This window comes from Miscanthus floridulus, chromosome 6 (genome assembly GCF_019320115.1).
Source record: "Miscanthus floridulus cultivar M001 chromosome 6, ASM1932011v1, whole genome shotgun sequence".
In the NCBI taxonomy this organism is placed as follows: Eukaryota; Viridiplantae; Streptophyta; class Magnoliopsida; order Poales; family Poaceae; genus Miscanthus; species Miscanthus floridulus.
This window is the reverse complement of record NC_089585.1, coordinates 135,518,035-135,539,128: the sequence shown is the minus strand read 5'-3', so window position 1 is coordinate 135,539,128 and position 21,094 is coordinate 135,518,035. Positions and strand designations below refer to the sequence as shown.

The following is a 21,094-nucleotide window of genomic DNA, read 5'->3' as shown; positions in this document are numbered from 1 at the left end:
TACTATGTCATCTTCTGAGGAGAAAGTATGGCAGCAGATTTGGGGTTTATGTGTGCTGCCAAAGGTGAGAATTTTTTGGTGGCGTGTAGTGAATGGTTTCCTACCGACCAAAGGAGAGCTACATCGGAGACATATGGAACGAATCCTAAACTATGATGTCTGTGGGGCACAAGAGGAGTCGATTAAACATGTTTTGATGGACTTGACGGTTGCTAAGAGCTTTTGGGTTGAAATGAGGAAGCTGACTACAGTTAAGCTTCCAAACTTGCATCCACTGACCTAGGTGCATGACTTAGTGGATCTAGGGCAGTGCTCTCTAAGGGATGCAGCTGGTATTCTATATGGCATGTGGTCATTATGGATGGCAAGAAATAAACGGTGACATGGTAACCTCCTTGCCCAGTTCATATAGCAGTGCGATGGGTGAAGGATACGGCTTTTGACTTGTGGTAGATGAGTCACCCTCCAAAAGTCCCAAGAACATCTCCACGGGATCAACAGCAATGGCACAAGCCAGATCCTAGGTGGATAAAATGCAATGTTGATGCATCATTTTATGAGGGTGATAGCACAGGTGTGACAGGAGTAATCCTCCGTGATCATGATGGGTGAGCCTATGGAGCAGTGGCCAAATTGTATGAACAATCACTGAACGACTTGACCACTGAAGTGTGGCAGAACCACCCAAAATACACACTTACGGAGGTGCTCATCTCCCACTAGACACTAAGCACCCCGAAAATAGGCTACAGCGAGCGGTATCCATCGGGCACACCCTAAGGGAGAACCTAAAAGATCCACATTTTTTCCAAGGATCCAATAATGAGAACGAGTTATAATACATGTCCATTTTATACATCAAAAGTTCTTAAAAAGTACATTATTACATTACCAAATGTTAGAGCGCGGAATGATAAACATTAGAATTTAAATAATCATCTAGCGATAGGAATGAGGATTCCATCTGAGCCCACCAGAAGAATCCTCCACACAAAGGTACTTCTCATGCATCACCTGCAATAGGGGTAAATAAACCCTGAGTACACAATGTACTCGCAAGACTTATCCGACTAGTGGGAATAATTTCTTGACTCCAAGGAATATGATAAGCTTTATGGTTTGCTGGTTTCTTTTGGGAAGAAAGCAATACTAATAGTGAGTCCTTACTTATGTTATTATTATTAACCGCATTAAGTTATTAGCTATCATATCTATATAAGCACATGTTCTACTTTCAAGCAAGAGTTGAGCAATCAATTCCATTTCTTCTCCTTTCAACTTTCAGTTCTTACTACGGTGCTAAACCGTAGACAAGCCGTACCGGAATACTGGCGATTCGTGAATCAATGCCTCCAGCTGGGTGCCCCGAAGACACACGCCCCGCTTGTACCCTAGGCACAAGCAGGACCAACCCATCACTCTCCTATCCTGGGTGTCCAGGTCCCCGTCCAAACTTAGACTCTAAGCCCCCACTCCTGAGTCCTGGACTCAGTGCAGTGCAAGGACCTCCACCATCTCCGCCTCCAATCAGTTGGTCCAAAAAGAGCTGAATCCACGCCAAGAGAGCAACAAGTCTTCTCTACGCCCATACCCAAGTATGTACTCAGGACAATAGATCTGTGACTTACCTAGAGTCATATGCAACGACCGGTCCTTAATCGACACAAACAGGAAAAAAGTGTAACCGAGTTATGCCCTGTTGGTCTCAGGACACAACCCCTTACACCCACTAATAACCAAACCATATCCCTACCCGGTCATCATTTACCTTTACAACATTTTACCATGAGTGATCATATTTATCACCTACTTGTGAGTAACGGCAGGTTACTCACGCTACCGATATCCTGAGCATAGCGGCTACTCACCCTGTACTAGTAGGACTCATAGGTAGATATATTTATGTATATAGTTTTCATAAAATGCCTGTAACATAAATAATACTGATTTACGCTATATATGATAAAGCAAGGATAATGGCCACTCTATTTATCATCCTACTCTAGGGCTATAAAATTTATAGCAAGTACATAATAATCTAGTGAGGCTACTGTAAAACTTTCATAGCCATAGCTAACACCAATTTACCACAAGAATTCCTATAAATATTAATATACATAATACTAAGCTCTTTAGTTTGAATTTATGACCCTACCATTGTCATAGCTAACTGTAATCTAACTACACTAACAAGTAGATAGTATTTTTGTGAACCTAACAAAATTAGTTTCACTATTTTTGGACAACTACATAATTTACTACAAATTACCAAAGTTCAGCTTGAAAACTAAATTGAATAAGCATTAACAATTTCACTGAAAAGATGAAACTGATTTCTATTTCGTGGCCCACGCGAGCGACCCAGCCCAACCCCCGATTCCCGCGCGTGCACTCGCGCAGCGCACCGGCGTGACCCAACCCACGCGTGCTAGCGGCCCACGGGGGGAAAGCCTGTGCGCGCCACATCATGCAAAAGAGCCCTCGGATTCCCATCAAATGGCAACGCAGTCCATTCCACTATTCCCTTCTCTCACTGACTCTAGCATTTAATCCCCTGGTTTGCTTCAAATTTACAACGCGATGTCCTTGGCTGGACTTAACAGAGACCATGACTCTCCCGGCCTAACGCCGGTGAGCACGCACCTCCACGGCCCTAATTCATACCACCATGACACTCCTCCACCCAAGTGCAACCAATAGAGGTGCTAAATAGCCGGGTTGGCGACGCACAGAGGCATGGCCACGCACCATGGCGATGTTTGGCCACGGTGGCGCCGATGCCGGAGAATAAACCTTGCCTAATACCTTCACCGCTACTCCTTAACCATCTACGGATTGCGTTAAACAATGTAGAAGTCCTAATTGAGCCACTACTACACTCAAGTGCGTTGGCCACGAAAACGGCATCTACCCATGTCCGCCAGGGATGGCCACGCGCGCCGGTGAACCTTGGCCCTAATTGAGTCAACTGGCTACCCTAGGAGTAAGAGGGCCTCACCAGGCACGTGACGGACAGATTGGGCGAAGGCACGAGGCTCGGCAAGATGGTCGACCACAGAAACGGGGCGACTCTGTTTCCCCACGAGTACGGCGATGGCGTCTCCGGTGATCTGCTGCTCTACGCGGCGAAACTGCTACACGAGCGAGGCAAACAAGTCAAACACGATGCAAGGCACAGCTCAATTTAAACAATAGGACACAGCGCTATGCCCTGGGCGAGCGCCCACTCCGGTGACCATGGCAGACCGCTGCGAGGGGAACGCCCCGCCTCACCTCACTGTAGGCCGAAAGAACGCCGGGATGACTTCACTCGAAAACTAACTACCCGAGCTCGTAGTGTGCACAGTTAATTAGAAAACGGTGGAGTGTGAGGCCAATTGCAGGAGCGACGCCTATGGACTTATGGCGGCCGACGTTGGCAAAAATTCAAATTGGCGCCCCTCCCTTGTACCACCGCCACAGTGACCAGTTAGGCACGATGCCGTCCTTCCACTCGACCACCAAACGTGCTCGGTACAAAGAAATGGGGCCAGCACATCGATTTGGCTTTGGCGTGGCTCGGCCGGCCGGCGACCTTCCAGGCGACGTGACTGGCACCTTTGGTGTGGCCTCGAGCGCAAGCGTGAGGACGGGGCAAGTAGGACGAGCCCACACGCGCACACAACCGATGTCAACAGAAGCAGTAGCGGGACGGCAGCGCTGGACAATGCGCAGTGCAAGCGACACGACGTGACGTGACGGCGAGCAGCAGCCACGGGCGGACGTGCTGGAGGAGGGGCAGAGCAGCTAGATATGGCCGGGCCCAGCGCGCGCGCATGTCGTGTGCCAACACACTGCAGCAGGAGACCCTAGCCGGCAGCACTGAGCCAGCGCGCGGTGTGCGCGCAGTGCAGGCGCGACGGCGGCCGGTGCGGGAGCGCACGCGGCGTGCCAGGGCAGCAACGCAGCGCGGCAGCAGGGTGAGGACAGTGGCCGGGACGGCCGGTGCGACGGCCCGCGCGTGGCATGCCTGCACACGCGTGGCAGTGCGACGCGGCCGACGCGACAGTGCTCGCTGGTGGCTAGCAGCGATGCCAGCCGAGCAGAGGCGGTGACCGCGACCAGCGCTGGATTCGTTTAAACTATGTGACATGCACGCTTTTTAAAGCTGTTGAAAAATCCTACCCGATGGTCCAAATGTCAAACCAATTTTTCTATACTCAAGAGGGTACGAGGGCTATCGACCTAAGCCCCGACATTTCGCCACTTATTAAGCCGATCGCTCTACAAAAATTGTCGAACATGGCTTCGTCGACCCATTTACAGACTTACGTGGAATGGCTAAACCTCGAACAGTTTCGCTTCGAATTCTAATTCCGACCTACTTGATATACTAGCTAGCGAACCTCGTCCTTGACCGCACATATTTCATCGTCGCCTACGAAGTTCGGCTACCAACTTTACTACGTTCCGCCGATGCGTTCCGTAGCATTTTCGTCCGATAAAAATCCATTTTGAATCCTAAGTGATAATATGCGACACGAAATATACATTCATTTCATGTTTCAACTGAACGTTGTAATTCCCGAATATTGATTTATACTCTATAACACACACATTTACTCTCAAGTATGATGCTCATGCACTGTTTTAACAAGAACTGTACAATGTAACACCGATGGTGTTACATAAAGCACTGGCATGCCGTGATGATATGCAGGCTGTGTGAGATCATGGTGTGAGCTGACTGCTACTAGAAACGGACTGCCAGGTCTTGGTGAATTTATGGGAGAACCGCAAAATGTAAAGATCGGAGGTTGCACCTGTTCTTCTCCAGATGGAGGACCTTAGCCAAAGCTTTGAAGCTTTCAGTTTCTGTTTTGTTAGTAGAATTTGTAATAGATTAGCTCATGAGTGTGCTATATTGGTGTCATGAAAACCCGGTGGAAGTGTGGCCTATAATTGCACTAGGTTTGCAAGCCACCGCTGATGTTGATTGTAACCCTGCTCATGGTTAATATAAGCTCCGGTTGATCTAAAAAAAAGACTACAACAATTTAGAATATGGACTGGCTAACGACTGATGGAATGCGACGGCCAGTACCTAGCGCACGGCCACATCCCCCACAGCTTGTGAGCGAGCTAATTGACATCACATCGGCAGCTTGGGATCGAATTAAGCTTCAGAAAAATTTCACGCAAGCTGATATTGATGTGATTCTTAATATCTCTGTGTGTCATCGGAGCCAACCGGATTTCTGGGCTTGGGCATCATGACAAGACGGGAATTTTCACAATGAGATCCACATATAGGATGCTTATTATGTGGCGTGCTTTGTCAGAGAATGCAGCAAGATCTGATAGAAGAGAGGAAGAGAAGGAGTGGTCGTCCTTGTGGCAGGTCATGGTGCCTTCAAAGGTACGAATTTTTATTTGGCGGCTTGCAAAGTACTCATTGCCATCTACAGATGTTCTTCACTGCAAAAATATGGCTGATCATGGCCAATGTGCTTTATGTGGTGCCACTGATTCTTGGAAACATTCATTTCTTGAATGTAATGTGGCGAGATGTGTATGGGTGCTAGAGAGCGAGAAAATCGTCGAACACCTCAGCGAGATGCAGGAGAACTCGAGAAATTGGTTGGCGAACCTGTTCAAAACAATGTCCCATGATGATCTTATTCGGGTGTTGGTAACTATGTGGGCAATTTGGTATGCAAGAAGTAAGGCGATCCATGAATAATTTTCCAGAGCCCGCTATTGACACATAGCTTTGTAAACAAATATGTTGCTGAATTGAAAGCGCCGAAGCCGACTCAAGAAGCAAAGGCAAAAGTTCAGACTCGACGTCCTAAGTGGCTGCCGCCGCCAACTGGATGCAAGAAGGTGAATGTCGATGCAGCTATTTCAAAGAACTTGAGGAGGGCATTAGTAGCAGTCCTAGCCCAAGACCAAGATGGCAGTTTTCTGGGAGCATCGGGAGTGGTCCTTGAAGGAATCACAAAACCGGAAATAGCCGAGGTAATCGTCTGCAGAGAAGGTCTAGCTCTGGCGTCTGACCTCATGTTGACCTCATTCCGGTTGGCATCTGACTGTGCTAATGCTATTAGAAGCATGGCAGGAATAGGCTTGGGTCCTTATGGCCAAGTTGTGAAGGAGATCAAGGAACGGGCTCGTGATTTTGTTTTTGTTGATTTCATTCATGAGAATAGAAATTCCAATGTTGATGCTCATGCTCTAGCTAGGAGCTTGATTTCTTTTGATACTGGCTGGTATGTCTGGCTGTTAGATCCGCCTTCGAGCATTTGTAACTCTTATGACCAACTCCATGAATAATGAGTGTGGTTTCCCTAAAAAAATCAACTCCATTATTGAACTTCCCTAAAAAAAGAAATAAAAAACTCCATCATCGAACAGCTACACTCTATAATTGTTGGAGCAGATGGACCTATTTGGTATATAGCTTAGCTGCAGCTCTAGAAATAAGAGGTTCTTATGAGAAAGGCATAACATACCCTTGGATGATGGTTATTGTGTGTTTTGATGTATATCAAACATATGTGTGAATGCATTCTTTTATAGGCACATAGTTTTTGCTAGCACTTTGTTTGCTACGTACTTAGATATTATGTCTAGATGCGTAGTAAAAGTTATGTATTTAGAAAAGCTAGAATAACTTATAATTTAGAAATGAGGGAGTATATTATAAATAATTTAGTCACTATGGGGGCTGATGAGGCAGCAAACTGCAACGTCGAAGAAGGCAACCTAGGCAAGGACAAGGTCTTGGGGGAATTGCGGTAGCAGATGTCGCTTTGCGACTGGGCCACTACAAGGATGTGGTGGCCCTGGCGGAGAAGCTCCCGAACCGTGGTCTCCAAGGCTCGCAATGTGCGAAAGGCTACACCATCGGCGCAAGCACGGGTGGTGAAGCCGCGAGGAGGCGAGGAGCGGGCCCCGATCGTGGCGTCGAGTGGCTTCATATTATTACTAATGATTTCTATCCGGTTCACAACACCGTGAGGTTTAGCTAATCCGGTAGTCACTTAGGTTATAGAGCCTAGATCGAGCGTGCGAACTAACAGTAAAAAAAATAAGTGCCAAATTGTCTCATCTCTATGATAAAAGCAACATATTTGGGCGCGTTTGGTTTCTTGGACCGTTACTGTGCTACCTTACCGAGCGAGATTTTCTGAGTGAGTCTGCCATTTGTTTTTCTTGCTTGCTTGTCTCGGGGTTTGTGCTAGCAAGATTTCCCTTGTTTTTGTGGGAGAGGCAAAACGGCTCACCGGCCTGGGTGAGCTTCTCGTTTTCTACACTGGCAGGGCGAGGTGAGGTCAGGTGTGTTGGCTCTAAGAACCAAACACGTCCTTTATCGTCGTGCCAATTCCGCTTCTCTAGGTTATCCTTTGTAAAAATAACCTGTCTACGAGAAAGATCTCGACCTTTAAAGGGACCTTAAGTTTTCACAAGTGCTTGTTAATAACATTAGGGACATCCAAAAATTGATTACAATTAAATAATGAAATTTCACCGAGAATAGATCATTTGGGTGTAAATCCCAGTAAATACATCTTGTTCTTGGGTTAATTGGAGATTAGCAACACGCGGAAGCATAAAATAGCTACATGTCTCGAAACATGAAAAGAAGGTGTGGACCATATAACACGTCATCACTATCAAATGCTCACTCGGATTAAACCGAACAGTAAATATATTCCAACATTTCACAATTTTCCCTGCATCTTGCATTTTGCATGTAATCCAAACATTAAAAGAAGGTGGATCATATATAACTTCGACATTTTGCTGATTCTACACTCCTGCCTATCGCTGTCTGGTCGCGTGCGTGTACGTGATAAGATAATGCCAAGCTAAGCACGCACGTCGTAAACTGTTTCTCTGATGCCCTCGCAAAAAAAAAAAAGTTTCTCTGATGCGCTGCACTACTTGCTTGCTAATAAAATAGTACAGCACAGTACAGCAATAATGAGATAAGAGCCCGTTGAGCTGTGATATTATTTGCCATGTTCGCTTGGCTGCATGGCTGAAAGTACTTTTGGTGGTTGGCTGTAAAAATACGGCTTATAAGCCAAGTGAATTGGACGATTATTATTATCATGATCCTGATTGCCAGCGGCAGCGATTCAATTATGCTCACAAAAGTCTTCGAGATGAGGAGCAAGCGCATGTGATCATGCATCCAGAGGTCCATGTGAGCCGCCAGCTAGCCACTTGGATCTGCCACTGGCGTCTTGCATGCAGGCAGCTTCCTCATGTGATGAATCCTGATCGATCCGGTGGCATTCCGATCCCGTGGCTAGGGATATCGTCGTCTCTCCAGGATTTGCTCTAGAGAACGGGAACCTGCGGCTGCGGCTGCGGCTGCGGCTGCGGATCACTGCAGTTCTCGTGCTCGATTTGCCGTCTGACGTGTTCCGGGCGTTCTTGAGCTTATCTGCCAACCAAGAGGATACGTTTTTGTATGGTCAGATCCGTCTAGCGTTTTTCCATCTTTTTGACAAAACGGACGCTCTGACAAGCAGGAATGCAGGATCCAGGTCGGGGCAGAGAGAACGTACGGGCGTGCGATGAGATGCGAGGGTGGACCAGCGGTTTTGACCTGGCGCCCTTGGTCTCGGAGGTGGGAGAAGAGAAAGAACCCAATGTTCAAAAAAAAAAGAGAGAACCTGAGCAACTCTGCCAAGTCAACAGGCAATACTTCCTGATGCCAATGCGTGCATGTCGAGTCTGCTGGCGCGGTGGGTGGCCAATTTGGCCATGCACGGAGATGCATCACAGCATCAGCATCAATGCATGCTACTACTCCCCTGCAGCCGGCCGGCCGGCCCAACTGCCCAAGTGCCGTGCGTGCGCTCAGCTCACTCGCTGCGTCGAGATCGGAACCATGCAACTTCACAGCGACAAGCCGACAGCGTTTCACTTCACGGCGGCAACAACAAGGAACCATGAGTCAGAAAGCAAGCATCCAAGTGCAGATGGCGTCAGTTGTGACGCTGCCGAACGGAAGCCCATGCCAGGACAGTGGAAAAGCGGAGGTGATGCAGACGGTCCTGTCTCCAGCCTCCAGCACGCGCGCGCCTGGCGTGGATGTGGATCGGTGGATCCAAGCAAAGCGACGGCCTTAGCAAAGTGAGCTACTAGTCGTGTCGGGAATGGCCGTGCACGCGAGGGGTTATGGTAGATGGTAGTACAGTACTTGTGTTATGCCAGCACATCGCGGCCGGCGTCGCGCGGCGGAATTACCGGCCGTGTCTTTCTCGCCGGCGTCGCTCTCCGTTTCCCGTGCGTCCTCCGGTCCTCCCGCGGCGGGCCACGCTGGCTAGAGCCCACCCGCCCGCATTATCGTCCAGATAGGACGACACCTCGCTCCCGCCACGCCGTGGGACCCAGATTCACGCACACCTCCCTGTCCTCAGAGAAATTCGGAATTTTGCCCTCACACGGAGTAGGCTTCGCTAGAATGTCATTAAGTTGGTGGGCTTTGCCAGAATGCCCTTATGAAAGATGTGTTTCGCGCTATTTTATCATTTCGTGTTTTTTCAACTTTGTAAATTTCTGACCCCATCTTTTTGACCAGACGTGACCGTTTTACCCCTGTCTCCTTCTACGTTATCCTCTCGACCGGTCACGGCAATTTCCCCTTTCTCTCCCGTTCTCTCTCCGTCTGGACCGGTGTTCGGGCGGGAGCCCGAAGCCGGCTGCCCAGCCGCGCCAGGCCGCCGTCGACCGCCTGCGCCACTGCCGCGTCCTCGCCTCGACCGTCCGTGCCAGGCCACCGCCGCGTCCGCGCCACGCCGCAGTCGCCGCCCCGATGTTTTCGCGCCAGGCCACCGCCGCGTCCACGCCAGGCTGCGGTCGCCGCCCCGGTGCATCCGCGCCAGGCCGGGAACTGGACTGGAAGCCCGATGAAGGTAACCTCGGCAGACCATAGTAGCCACACAGCCAGCATATTACATAACCAAATTAGTTCAGTACAGATAAGTTAAAGTGTTCAACACAAAGTCACAAACACATTGACATTCAATAGTCCCACATGTCCGCCTAGTTAAACAGGCCCAAAAGCAGAGTAACCAAACTGGTCGTCCCTGTCCTAGTATGACGTGGACAACTAGCTTTCTGGTCGAGCTAATCGAGTCAGTCCTCCTAATCGAACACCAGGGACCGACCAGGATGACTAATCGTGATTAATCGGATGACCTGAAAACATTGGTATTTTCAGTAGCTTTTTTAGTTTTCTTGTTACCATTCTTTCCATACTTGGTTGTATTTATCCTAGGCTTCCTTTTCCGACAAGTTAGAACAATTTAGGCACTTGTAGCTTGTTTGTCCCATTTAGTAGATGTAAGTTACAGAAACTAAAGAAATCAGTACATTTTCTTTGTCCCATTTCGACAACACTTGTAACTTGTTTCTCCATGACCTAATTCTCCACACCCCTTGCATATTCTTTTCCCTCTTACCAATTGCCTTTTAGGTTTAGCAGCTTGCATAGCCCCCTCTTCAGCAGCTTTATCAGCCTCATTGGCAGCCTCCTTGGCAGCCTTTTTCCCTCTGCCACCACTTCCTCCTTCAAGACATCCTTTTATCCGCAGCTTCCTATATCTCTCAGCACCCTTTTTGTCCAATGGTGCCACAACTGTAAATGAAAGTGACACATGTGGCCACTGAGTTTTATCTAGGAGTGGCTCTATTAATCTCTTATAGGCATTCTTAAAATTTTCCACTGAATAATATTCATGGATAAATTCCTCAAGATCCACATCCACAATTTGTTGGGTTGTAATCAAAGCCAAAGCATGCTGACATGGCTTACCAGTGTGCTGCCACTCAAGGCATGTGCACTCATGGAGATAAGTCTTCACTACATGCCTGTTATGGATGCTATTAATTTCCCATATCTCTGCAGCAATACTATCAGAGGTGATAACTCCTCTGGTTCTCATTTTCAGCTGGTGTATGACTGTAGGTAAAATTCTCCCATTAAGCTTTTGTCCAATTTGCCTTCTCTTCCTCCATAATACCATTAGCATCTCCCTAATTTTATCAGCAAGCTCAACTACAGGAAGGTCATTCTAGTCCTTGATCCAATTATTAAAACATTCAGCAAGGTTGTTGGTTATATAATCACACTTTATTTCAGGGTTAAATGCACTTCTCATCCACAACAATTTATGATAATTGTCAAGCCATTCCATCACTTGATCGCCAGCCTCTCTAACAAATTTGAAGAAATATTGGAATACTTCAACTCTATATGCTCGAGCTGCAGGATACATCTTCGAAAAAACATCACCCCCGAACTTCTTAATGAAATTCTGCATAAGATGCCTAAAAGACTCTCTCTGTTCAGCATGAGGAAACACATTTTAACAGCTTTCTCTAGACCTTTGCATGCATCAGTGCAAATAGCAAGAACAGGTAGGTCTCCTATGGCCTTATGCAACTGAGTCATAAACCATTCCCAATTTTCTGTTGTATCGCCATCTATGAAGCCAAATGCAATATGGTACATCCAATTGTGTCCATCTAGAGCAGTGGCTGCGGCTAAGTGTCCACACCATCTACCATTCAACGCAATGGAGTCGATACTAAGGTAAGGCCTGCATCCCTCTAGAAAACCCTCAATACAAGGACTCAAAGCACAAAAGAACATGTGAAAGTGTACCTTGCCATCAACCATCTTGATGTCAATCTCAATGACACTGTTTGGTGAGTGCTTCAGAACCTCTGCCCTCCAATTGTAGAGCATTTGGAAGCTTTCCTCCCAGCTGCCAAACAACTCTTTCATTGCAATATGACTCCCCTTACAAACGATGTCATAGTGAATTTCACATTTGTGGTCGTCTTGCAGCTGCTTCTTTAGTTCTTTTGGGCCCATATTTGGGTCCTTCCTGAGGAGCTTGATACCCCTTGAAGCAACCTAGGCAGCAGTGGGTGTAGTAGTAAGTCTCCTCACACTGGATGAACAATTATGTTGAGCAATTAGAGTTGTAACCTGCATTATTACAGAAATTAGAACATTGCCATAACTCAAAAAAAGAAGTCATATTCATATAACAAAAAATTATGTATACCATAACAGTTTTTGAATGACATTGTTTTCGACCATTAATATGCCAAGGGCAATCTGGTGCCATGCACTTCCCAATAAACATCTATATGTCTGTTTTCACAGTGTATAGTGCAAACTATTTATTAATGGCAAACTGCCTCACAACCAATCTAAACTCAACCATGTTGGGGTACACGGTGTCAATATCCATGCATGCTTTGTTAGGGTCATACATCATCACCCTCTCCTCCGGTATTGCATCATCAATAGGGATAGCTGCACCTCTTGTGTCAACATCAGGGACTGTACTACCATTATTTGCGGTAGCCTGATCATCATTTGAAGTAGAATCAGCAGCACCCTAGCCATGATCATCCTCGGTTCTCAGGCCCAGCAAATGATACAGCTCATCCTCATCAAAAATTTCTAACCTTCCTTCCCCTTCATCATCTTGCCTTTCCTCAATCCGTAATTCATCCCAATTAACGACATGTCCCTGTGGCTGTTCTAGAATGCCACCATCTACAGGCACTAAACTAAGCTCAGGCTCCGCATAGAGCCTAAAAACACACATTACAGAGTTAGAACACTACACGCATGCCATACAACTAGTCGTAGTAAGATATATTTGTACAACAAAGAGTAAATACTGATGCATACCCGATAACTACACCACACCGATTGCAATCCATAGCACAAGCACATAAGAGAATCATTGTTTCTTACTCCTGTAAAACCCTAAGTTAACACTATACCCATTGAATCCACAAATTAATCATGAATATGGGCGCCTTGAAGCCTCACCTTAGTTCCGGGGGGAGAATATTGCCATGGCTGAGGCTTCGGAGGCGGGCGCGTGTCCTGGACTACGGGGGCCTTCGCCTGGGGATGACCTGGCCTGACCGCTGGCCAATGGCACGAGCAGACAACTGTAGGGTTGGTCTGGGGCAATGCGCAAGGAGCGACGGGACGTAGGGAGGGGTAGCGTGCCTGGTGACGCGCGGCCTGTCGACGGTGGCCTGGCGCGGACGGGCGGCAATGGGCGGTGGCGGTCTCCCGCCCGAACACCGGTCGAGACGGAGAGAGAATGGGAGAGAAAGGAGAAATTGTCGTGACCGTGAGAAGCAAAGCAAGAGGATAAGGTAGAAGGAGACATGGGTAAAACGGTCACGTCTGGTAAAAAAAGATGCGGTCAGAAATTTATAAAGTTGAAAAAACACGAAATGACAAAATAGCGTGAAACACACCTTTTATAAGGGCATTCTGAAGAAGCCCACAAATTTAATGACATTCTAGCGAAGCCCACTCCCTATAAGGGCAAAATTCCCATTTAAGGACATGCTCCACCTCCACACGCATCGCGGCGCGTAGTCCACGGACGTCGTGCCTCCACAACCCCGCCGGGACGCTATAATTAGGCCTGCCTGCCTACACCTGCTGGACTCACCAGAAACTGCAGCCACACGAAGCCGTTAGCTGCCTTCTCCCTTGTCTCCTTGGGATATTTAACTTTTTACCATTATAACGGATGGCACCTCCTGAGATAGCAATTTTAGAATTGGCACTACGGTTTTACCAGCAGAGAGAGAAATTTGATACGAAATTACCATTTTTACTCGTGTGGCACGCCAACACATCACTCTAGCGTGGATCCGAGTCAGCAGCCTCATGCGAAATGACGTCCTTGTTGCTGGCGTGTTTATACTCACAGATTGTCGGACCCCACTTGTCAGCCATCTCTCCCAGCCTCTCCTCCCACTGATGGGTGGACCTGGCCGTCAGGGTCATCCCCTACCTCCAGCCACTGATCCCTTAGGCAGAGCGGGCGACAACGACGGGGGTGGGGTGGAGCCGATGGGAGGGGCCAACGCCGGTGATGCCGGCGGCGGCGTCGTGCTCGGAGCCGGCGCGCCGCCGCCGATGCTGTTGTTGCGGGCGGTGAGGACCATGACAACGAGCTTCTCGTCGGTGGGATGGCGCTGCGGGCACGGTTCGACACCGAGAAGCGGTGCAGCATGGGCGGTGTATCCTTGCTAGGACAGCGGAGGAAGTGGGGAGGCAAATGGTGGTGTCTGTGTGGAAATCCGGAGCTCGAACCAAAGCTCAGCAATGGCGGTGGTTGCGGTGATTGGCAGCGTTGGAGAAGAAGAGAGGACAGAGGGAGGGGCGGGACGTCTGAGGCGTGGAGAGGGGCCTGAGGGACGACGAAGAGGGGGAGGAACGAGCAGTGGGCACCCCTGGCAGTGGAAGCTTGGTCGTATGCCGCCCATGGCGGCTTGACTCGGTGCGCACGGTGGAGGGATCACGGCTGCGGTGGTGTGGTGGATGCGACGGAGGGGCCGGGTCCGTGCGGGATGCTGAGGACACGGGAGGGGTGCGGACAGGGCGGGTCGCGTGGTCGCCCGGCCATGGCCAGCGAAGGGGATCAGTGGCTGGAGGTAGGGGATGACCCTGACAGGTGGGGTCCACCCCGTCAACAAGAGGAGAGGTGGGGAGAGATGGCTGACAGGTGAAGTCCGACTATCTCTGAGTATAAACATGCCAGGGGCAGGGGCGTCATTTCGCATGAGACTGCTGACTCGGATCCGCGCTGGAGTGATTTGTTGGCGTGTCACGCGAGCAAAAATGGTAATTTCGTATCAAATTTCTCTATCTGCTGGTAAAACCGTATTCCATAGGCTGTAAGCACGCATACCCCTCCTATCTATGAAAGAGAACATGAATTCCCTGCACAACATATCTAGTGAGGGCTCCTTCCAATCTACGAAAAGAGGGCATTACGAAAGCTAATGAGTCAAACCAGCACCAAAATAACAAGTGAGTAACAAGCACTATTTCGACCATACTCTCTTTCCTTACATCCTAGCCATTAAGCACTACATGCTATAGCAGTCAACTTACTATTTGCACTCCTTATATTTCATAAGCTTTTTTTTTCGTGCGAATAAGAGAAGGGTAGATAAAGCTAAAAAATACTATGTCAGATGCCATCCGTTCAAATGGTAAAAAGTTAAATATCCACCATCTCCTCTTTTCCCACGCGGGTGGCCCGCGGTCGGGTGAGTGAGTGAGTAAGCAGCTTTGCTTCTCCGTCCATCTCCCCATTCTTCCCTCCCTTCCCCCCGGCCCGGCGGCGGTACGAGACCTGACCCCGCAGCGCTAGCTCGTCGGAACGGCAGGTGTCGGTGCGCGACCTGAGAGCACAGCACCGGGGTCAGGCAGAAAAGATGGCTGGAGCAGCGGTGGCGGCGGTCGACGTGCCGGCGGCGGCGGCCAACGGAGGGGCTTGCTGCTACGTCGCCATGGGGCCCGGGTACGCCACGCCGCTGGAGGCCATGGAGAAGGGGCCCAGGGAGAAGCTCGTCTACGTCACCTGCGTCTACAACGGTTTGTGATTTCTGCTTCTATCATGCGTATAGGATTGTAGCCAGGGGGATACACATGGGACATACGCGCAGTGCCGGTCCTTGGATTTTGAGGGCCCTCGGCGAACTTGTCGCGACGGCCCCTCTCGACAAATGTTTCTTAGGTAACATTCTAAAATTGTAACACCTGACCTAAATTACAAGAAAAACATAACTATATGAGTACAAAGTACTAGATAAAAACTGAACAAGGAAAAAAACCTAGGGCCTAGACAATTTGGATATGAACTTATTCAGAACCAAGATTCACAAATCACAAAAAGGACAGAAGGCAATAACCAAGATCATATATCGTCGTCTTTGTCGAGCCCTGCTTCAGCTGCCTGGTTGTCGTCGTCGTCTGGAACGCCGTCGTCTGGCTTCTGGAAGACTGGAACTCGAGCATCGGTGTCTCGGTGATCTGCGCTGGTGATCGCGTGGTAAACTGGTGATTGGCGCTGCGTCTCTCGCAGTCTCCCGTCTCGCCAGAAGTCCGGAAGTCACGACTCATGATCGCTATGTGTGCGTGTGCGGGTGTTGGTGGCTCGGCTCCTTGCCTCCCGGAAAAAAAGAGGCCGACGACTTTTTTTTTTTTGCTGATGGGCCGCTGCATCTTCTTATTAATCTTAAATCCTAATAGACTATAGCCAAAGGGTATGGAGTATTATATACTTGGGCTTGGGCCCCCATCCCGCGAGGGCCCTCGGCCGTCGCACCTCCTGCCCACCCCTTAGGGCCGGCACTGCATACGCGTACACCTTGGAGGATTAGTCAGGAGTATTCGCAAAGTTTATTTAGTATACAGGACAGGTGGGTGTTGTTGCATGGAAAGGGACCCTTTTATTTATGTAAGGGTAATTTAGCTGACAAGAATTGTTCTAGCTTAGATCCCCGATTCTTTTGGAATTCGATTAAATAGGGTTTTCTGCATGTCCTTTGCAAATGATACTACCTGTTTTCATAGTTTAAGACCGCTTTGGTCTGTCAAAAAAATAGGACTATACTTGGGTTCAGTTAGTTTGCAAACTTAGCGGTTAGCGCGTATGAACACTACCTGCTCCAAAACGTTTTCTGTTTATGACAGGGGTTCACATGGTTTCTCCTTTGGGGACGCTTACAGATCACACAGTCACAAACCATGTGAACACTGCACAGATTAGATGTTTTGCCTTGTTGGGAATTTTGTGTTCATGTGGTTACATATGATTTATGCAGGTACTGGAATTAACAAGCCGGATTACCTTGCGACGGTGGATTTGGATCCCAACTCTCCTACATACTCCCAGGTGATCCACAGGCTCCCGGTCACCCACACCGGCGATGAGCTGCATCACTCTGGCTGGAACTCCTGCAGCTCCTGCCACGGCGATCCATCAGCCAAGCGCCGCTTCCTGATCCTGCCTTCGTTGCTGTGAGTATTATCAAATAAATGGAGATGGTCAGATGAATGAATCAATTGACTGACTCGACTGCTGACCCTGACTGAGAATCTGTGGTGTGGTTTCGATGGTTATTTGCAGGTCAGGTCGTGTGTATGTCGTTGACACAGCGACAGACCCGAGGGCGCCATCCTTGCATAAGGTGGTTGAGTCTGAGGACATTGCTGAGAAGACTGGGCTTGGGTTTCCTCACACGTCTCATTGCCTTGCATCTGGCGACATTATGATTTCTTGCCTTGGGGACAAGGAGGGGAATGCAGCTGGCAATGGCTTCCTGCTGTTGGATTCAGAGTTTAATGTTAAAGGGCGGTAAGTACTTCTCACAGTTTAGGCCCATTGATATTGATGTGTAGCATGTAACTACGGCCAATTACAGAGCATATAGCCTATTATCGTAGTACTACATCATGCTGTTATACAGTTTGCCACATTTACAGTAACATAAGATTAAGAACACACGATGACTTGTATAATGGGTGTAGTTCCAGTAATGTGCTCTGAAATAGCTGCAGATGTATGGCAAATTGCTTGACATGTGAAAACCAGACAGATTCATTATGCTGATCTCTGTGTCTTGATTAATTATTAAGTCTTTGCACTTTGCTACATGCAGTTGGGAAAAGCCAGGTCATAGTCCATTGTTTGGATATGACTTCTGGTACCAGCCTCGCCACAAGACGATGATCAGTTCATCATGGGGAGCCCCTGCAGCGTTCAGGACAGGTTTCAATCTTCAGCATGTCCAGGATGGCCTGTACGGAAGGCACCTGCATGTGTACGACTGGCCTGGTGGTGAGCTCAAGCAGACACTTGATCTAGGTGACACTGGACTTCTTCCCCTTGAGGTAATAAATTATTGAAAATGTAATGTAGAAAACTTCTGCCAGAATAATTTTGCATTTGTCTATATTTGTTACTTTTGTGCTGTCTTTATTTCTCTGTAAATGCTACCAGAGTAGTTTGTTTGTAACACTTCTCTGTTTGTTTGTTTCACCTGCAGGTGAGGTTTTTACATGATCCATCAAAGGACACTGGCTATGTTGGCTGTGCTTTGACAAGCAACATGGTGAGATTTTTCAAGACCACGGATGGATCGTGGAGCCATGAGGTTTGTTCATGCTACATGATAAGTTCTTTCCCACCTAATGAGCTTGATTTTCCAACTTGCTTATATTGCTATGACTGCGCTTGTAGGTTGCTATCTCTGTGAAAACATTGAAGGTCCGCAACTGGATTCTGCCGGAAATGCCGGGATTGATAACTGATTTCGTTATCTCTCTTGACGACCGTTATCTCTACTTGGTAAATTGGCTTCATGGCGATATCAGGCAGTACAACATTGAGGATCCTGCAAAGCCTTTCTTGGCTGGACAAGTATGGGTTGGTGGTCTTCTTCAAAAGGGCAGTGATGTCGTCTATGTTACTGACGATGGTCAAGAAGAACAGTATAATGTGCCTCAAGTCAAGGTAATCTCCCCTCTTGAAACCTTCTGAAACGAGAAGATTTTTATAATTATTACAGTCCGGGTTTCAGTGGTGGTTATGGGTGGTTCACTGTGGAGTTACCAAATACCAAACTACACCACATCCATTTCTACAAACTTTTGCATTGTCACGCTAGAATACTGGCACACTTGGAATCCTAATTAACCATAACACTTCCAGAAATAGGCAAATAGCCAAGATGGAAATACAATGGAATTTTGATTACTCTGATTCACCATATGTTTCTTTATAATCAGGGTCATCGACTTAGAGGTGGACCACAGATGATTCAGTTGAGCTTGGATGGCAAGAGGATATACGTGACCAACTCACTTTTCAGCCGTTGGGATGAGCAGTTCTTTGGTGATGATCTTGTCAAGAAGGGCTCCCACATGTTGCAGATCGATGTCGACACCGAGAAAGGAGGGCTGGCTATCAACCCCAACTTCTTTGTAGATTTTGGCACCGAGCCAGATGGTCCTGCCCTGGCCCATGAGATGAGATATCCTGGTGGGGACTGCACCTCTGATATATGGATCTGAGGTCAAGGATTTGGCATAACAGGCTGATGGAGATCCCCGCTGTTGTATGCACTGTAATTAACATGGTATCCGTGCAGTGTTTAATCTTGTATCGTGACTGTTGCCTGTGGAATAAGGCATGGTTTCATGAGAACTTTAGATTAATAAAAAAAGTATCGATTCTAAATTTTCTGATTGTCGTCGGCTCTGCCGTCTTTGCTATTGTGTATTGTGAGATTTCTGGTACAGCAGGCGCTCTCGTTCTATCAGGAGTGGGTTGCAGCACCACGACTGGAGTATTTTTTATCACTATGCACGATTTGGCGATGATAGGACAAGCTCCTCAACCTCCCGTGCGCTAACACTAACGCAAATGCATCGTAACACAGGGCCAGATAAAAGGTCATTCTGCAGCTGATTAAGTCCGATGTATAACTCTAAACGCAGAGCATTTCATATTGACCATCTCAAGGTTTAGTGTTGAGGTGCGGGGAGTTGCTCAGTTAATCTCCGGTACAAAATTTATCTCAATCCCTTATAATACCCACCCCCACCAAACCTAAGAATCCGCGATACTAATCCTTGCTAAACGAGGCAAATTTTTAACTCCTTATAATCCACTTAAACACCGTTCAAAATTGATCATAATGGAAGAGAACAACGAAGGCACGCCCAAGAGGGAAATTTGCTTCTTATCAACAAAGGTTCAAGGCCCAAGTAAGGCATTTACAAAGCGAGGCACAAAGAACGTAAATCAATACAGCGCAAAACCAAAGAACAAAAATTAAATATTCCGTTTTGGTTGGGGTGCGCCAGGCTCGGGCAGCAGTGCAACGCCCGAGCGACACGCGAGGACCCCAGTAGCAAGCTACTGTGGTGGGCCCTCCCCCACAAAAAATAAATTTAATATCGAAATGGGCGCATGGCCCACATATCAGATATTAAACTGATAAGAACAGATACTACACTTGATCTTAGCCAAAAGGCCGAGAAAGGTATGAGTTGCCCGGCTGCCCAGGGGTCTCCTCTTATAGCGTTCCTCTGGCTTCGCTCGTCCAAAGCTTCCGAGGTGGGACTAACAGAGTTGCGCTCGGCGCAAGCACGGCGTGCGTTCTTTAGTACCAGGCGTCGGTGCTGCCCAGGCAGCGGTGGAAATGGGCTCGCTAAGGCCCATCAATAGCTAGCCCACCAAAGAAGAGAATCCCTCGGGTGTGGAATTCGCTCCGTCTCCCTCCGTCCTACCTACCACTTGGCTTCGTCAGAGTTTGAAGCGGCCATGGTGAGCCATGCGGCCTCCGCGTCCCGCCGACGCTCCTCTCCCGCCTCCCACGCGCTCCAGTGCCACGCCCTCCTCCTCACCTCGGGCCACCTCGCCCTCGCGTCCGTCCCCGGCGCCGCCGCGCTTGCGGACGCCGTCTTCGCGCGCCTCCCGGAGCCCGCAACTTAATTGCATTCGCCGGTCAATAGACATGGAATCCAGTCCTCTTGCATCATCGACTCTGAGTGAACTCTGCGTCATGTCACGCTGCAACTTTTGATCAGCTTAACTCTGAAACCAACATTTGAACATAGCACCTGACTTCATCAATAGCTACACCACCAACTTCAGTTAGGACTACAGGCTTGCAGCCAAGCACAGAAGCTAGACTGCTAGAGCTACGTGCATCAAGAACAACTCTGAACTCTGTGTGGATCTTTTGTTCATTAGAGCAACGCTACTAGTTGTTCTTACAACTGCATGCTGATTGCTGATAGGAATCCGTCCCTGAATGTCTGAATGCTCTCTGAAAATAGTAGATTTCGCACATATGGATGGCAGCATATCAGCAAGCACATCGGGCTCTGTCTCTGCTGTGCAAGCATGGTGCAAGCAGTCTAGCTTCAGCACGCCAGTGGTTTGCAAATCGCAACTTTGCATTCGCGAATTGCACATTTGTGCAAGCATGGTGCATTTCGGTGCTTGCCAATGCCAATAACGTGAGCTAGTGGACTGGGCTTAAATGGCTTGCGGGGTAGAGACGAGCCCACGAACAGAATAAGCCCAGGAGGCCAGATTTATTGGCTACAAGGCCATGCTACATGAAGGCTCCGCGGGTCCCACTGGTGTAACCGGGCCCGCTGCAACAACAAAGCGCTACGCAAACACGACTTAGCAACCACAAGATGAACTCCATTATTTGCTCAAAAAAA

General features: G+C 48.3%; 1 protein-coding gene, 1 non-coding gene and 1 pseudogene across 2 annotated transcripts; 1 reads left to right on the top strand and 2 right to left on the bottom strand.

Moving 5' to 3' along the window:
- Window positions 1–10,187: 10,187 nt before the first annotated feature.
- Window positions 10,188–12,747, bottom strand: LOC136461301 (uncharacterized; annotated as a pseudogene).
- Window positions 12,748–15,103: 2,356 nt separating this feature from the next.
- LOC136459750 (selenium-binding protein 1-like) lies at window positions 15,104–19,093 on the top strand. Its single transcript, XM_066459587.1, has 7 exons — window positions 15,104–15,442; window positions 16,675–16,870; window positions 16,980–17,207; window positions 17,512–17,743; window positions 17,899–18,006; window positions 18,093–18,365; window positions 18,641–19,093. Exons 1-7 carry the CDS (start codon window positions 15,283–15,285, stop codon window positions 18,923–18,925), a joined length of 1,482 nt encoding a protein of 493 aa, XP_066315684.1. The 5' UTR covers window positions 15,104–15,282; the 3' UTR covers window positions 18,926–19,093.
- A 613-nt stretch (window positions 19,094–19,706) lies between these two features.
- LOC136461975 (U2 spliceosomal RNA) lies at window positions 19,707–19,903 on the bottom strand. The gene has a single exon (XR_010760508.1). It is a non-coding gene; the product is annotated as a U2 spliceosomal RNA (small nuclear RNA).
- Between the last annotated feature and the right edge of the window lie 1,191 nt (window positions 19,904–21,094).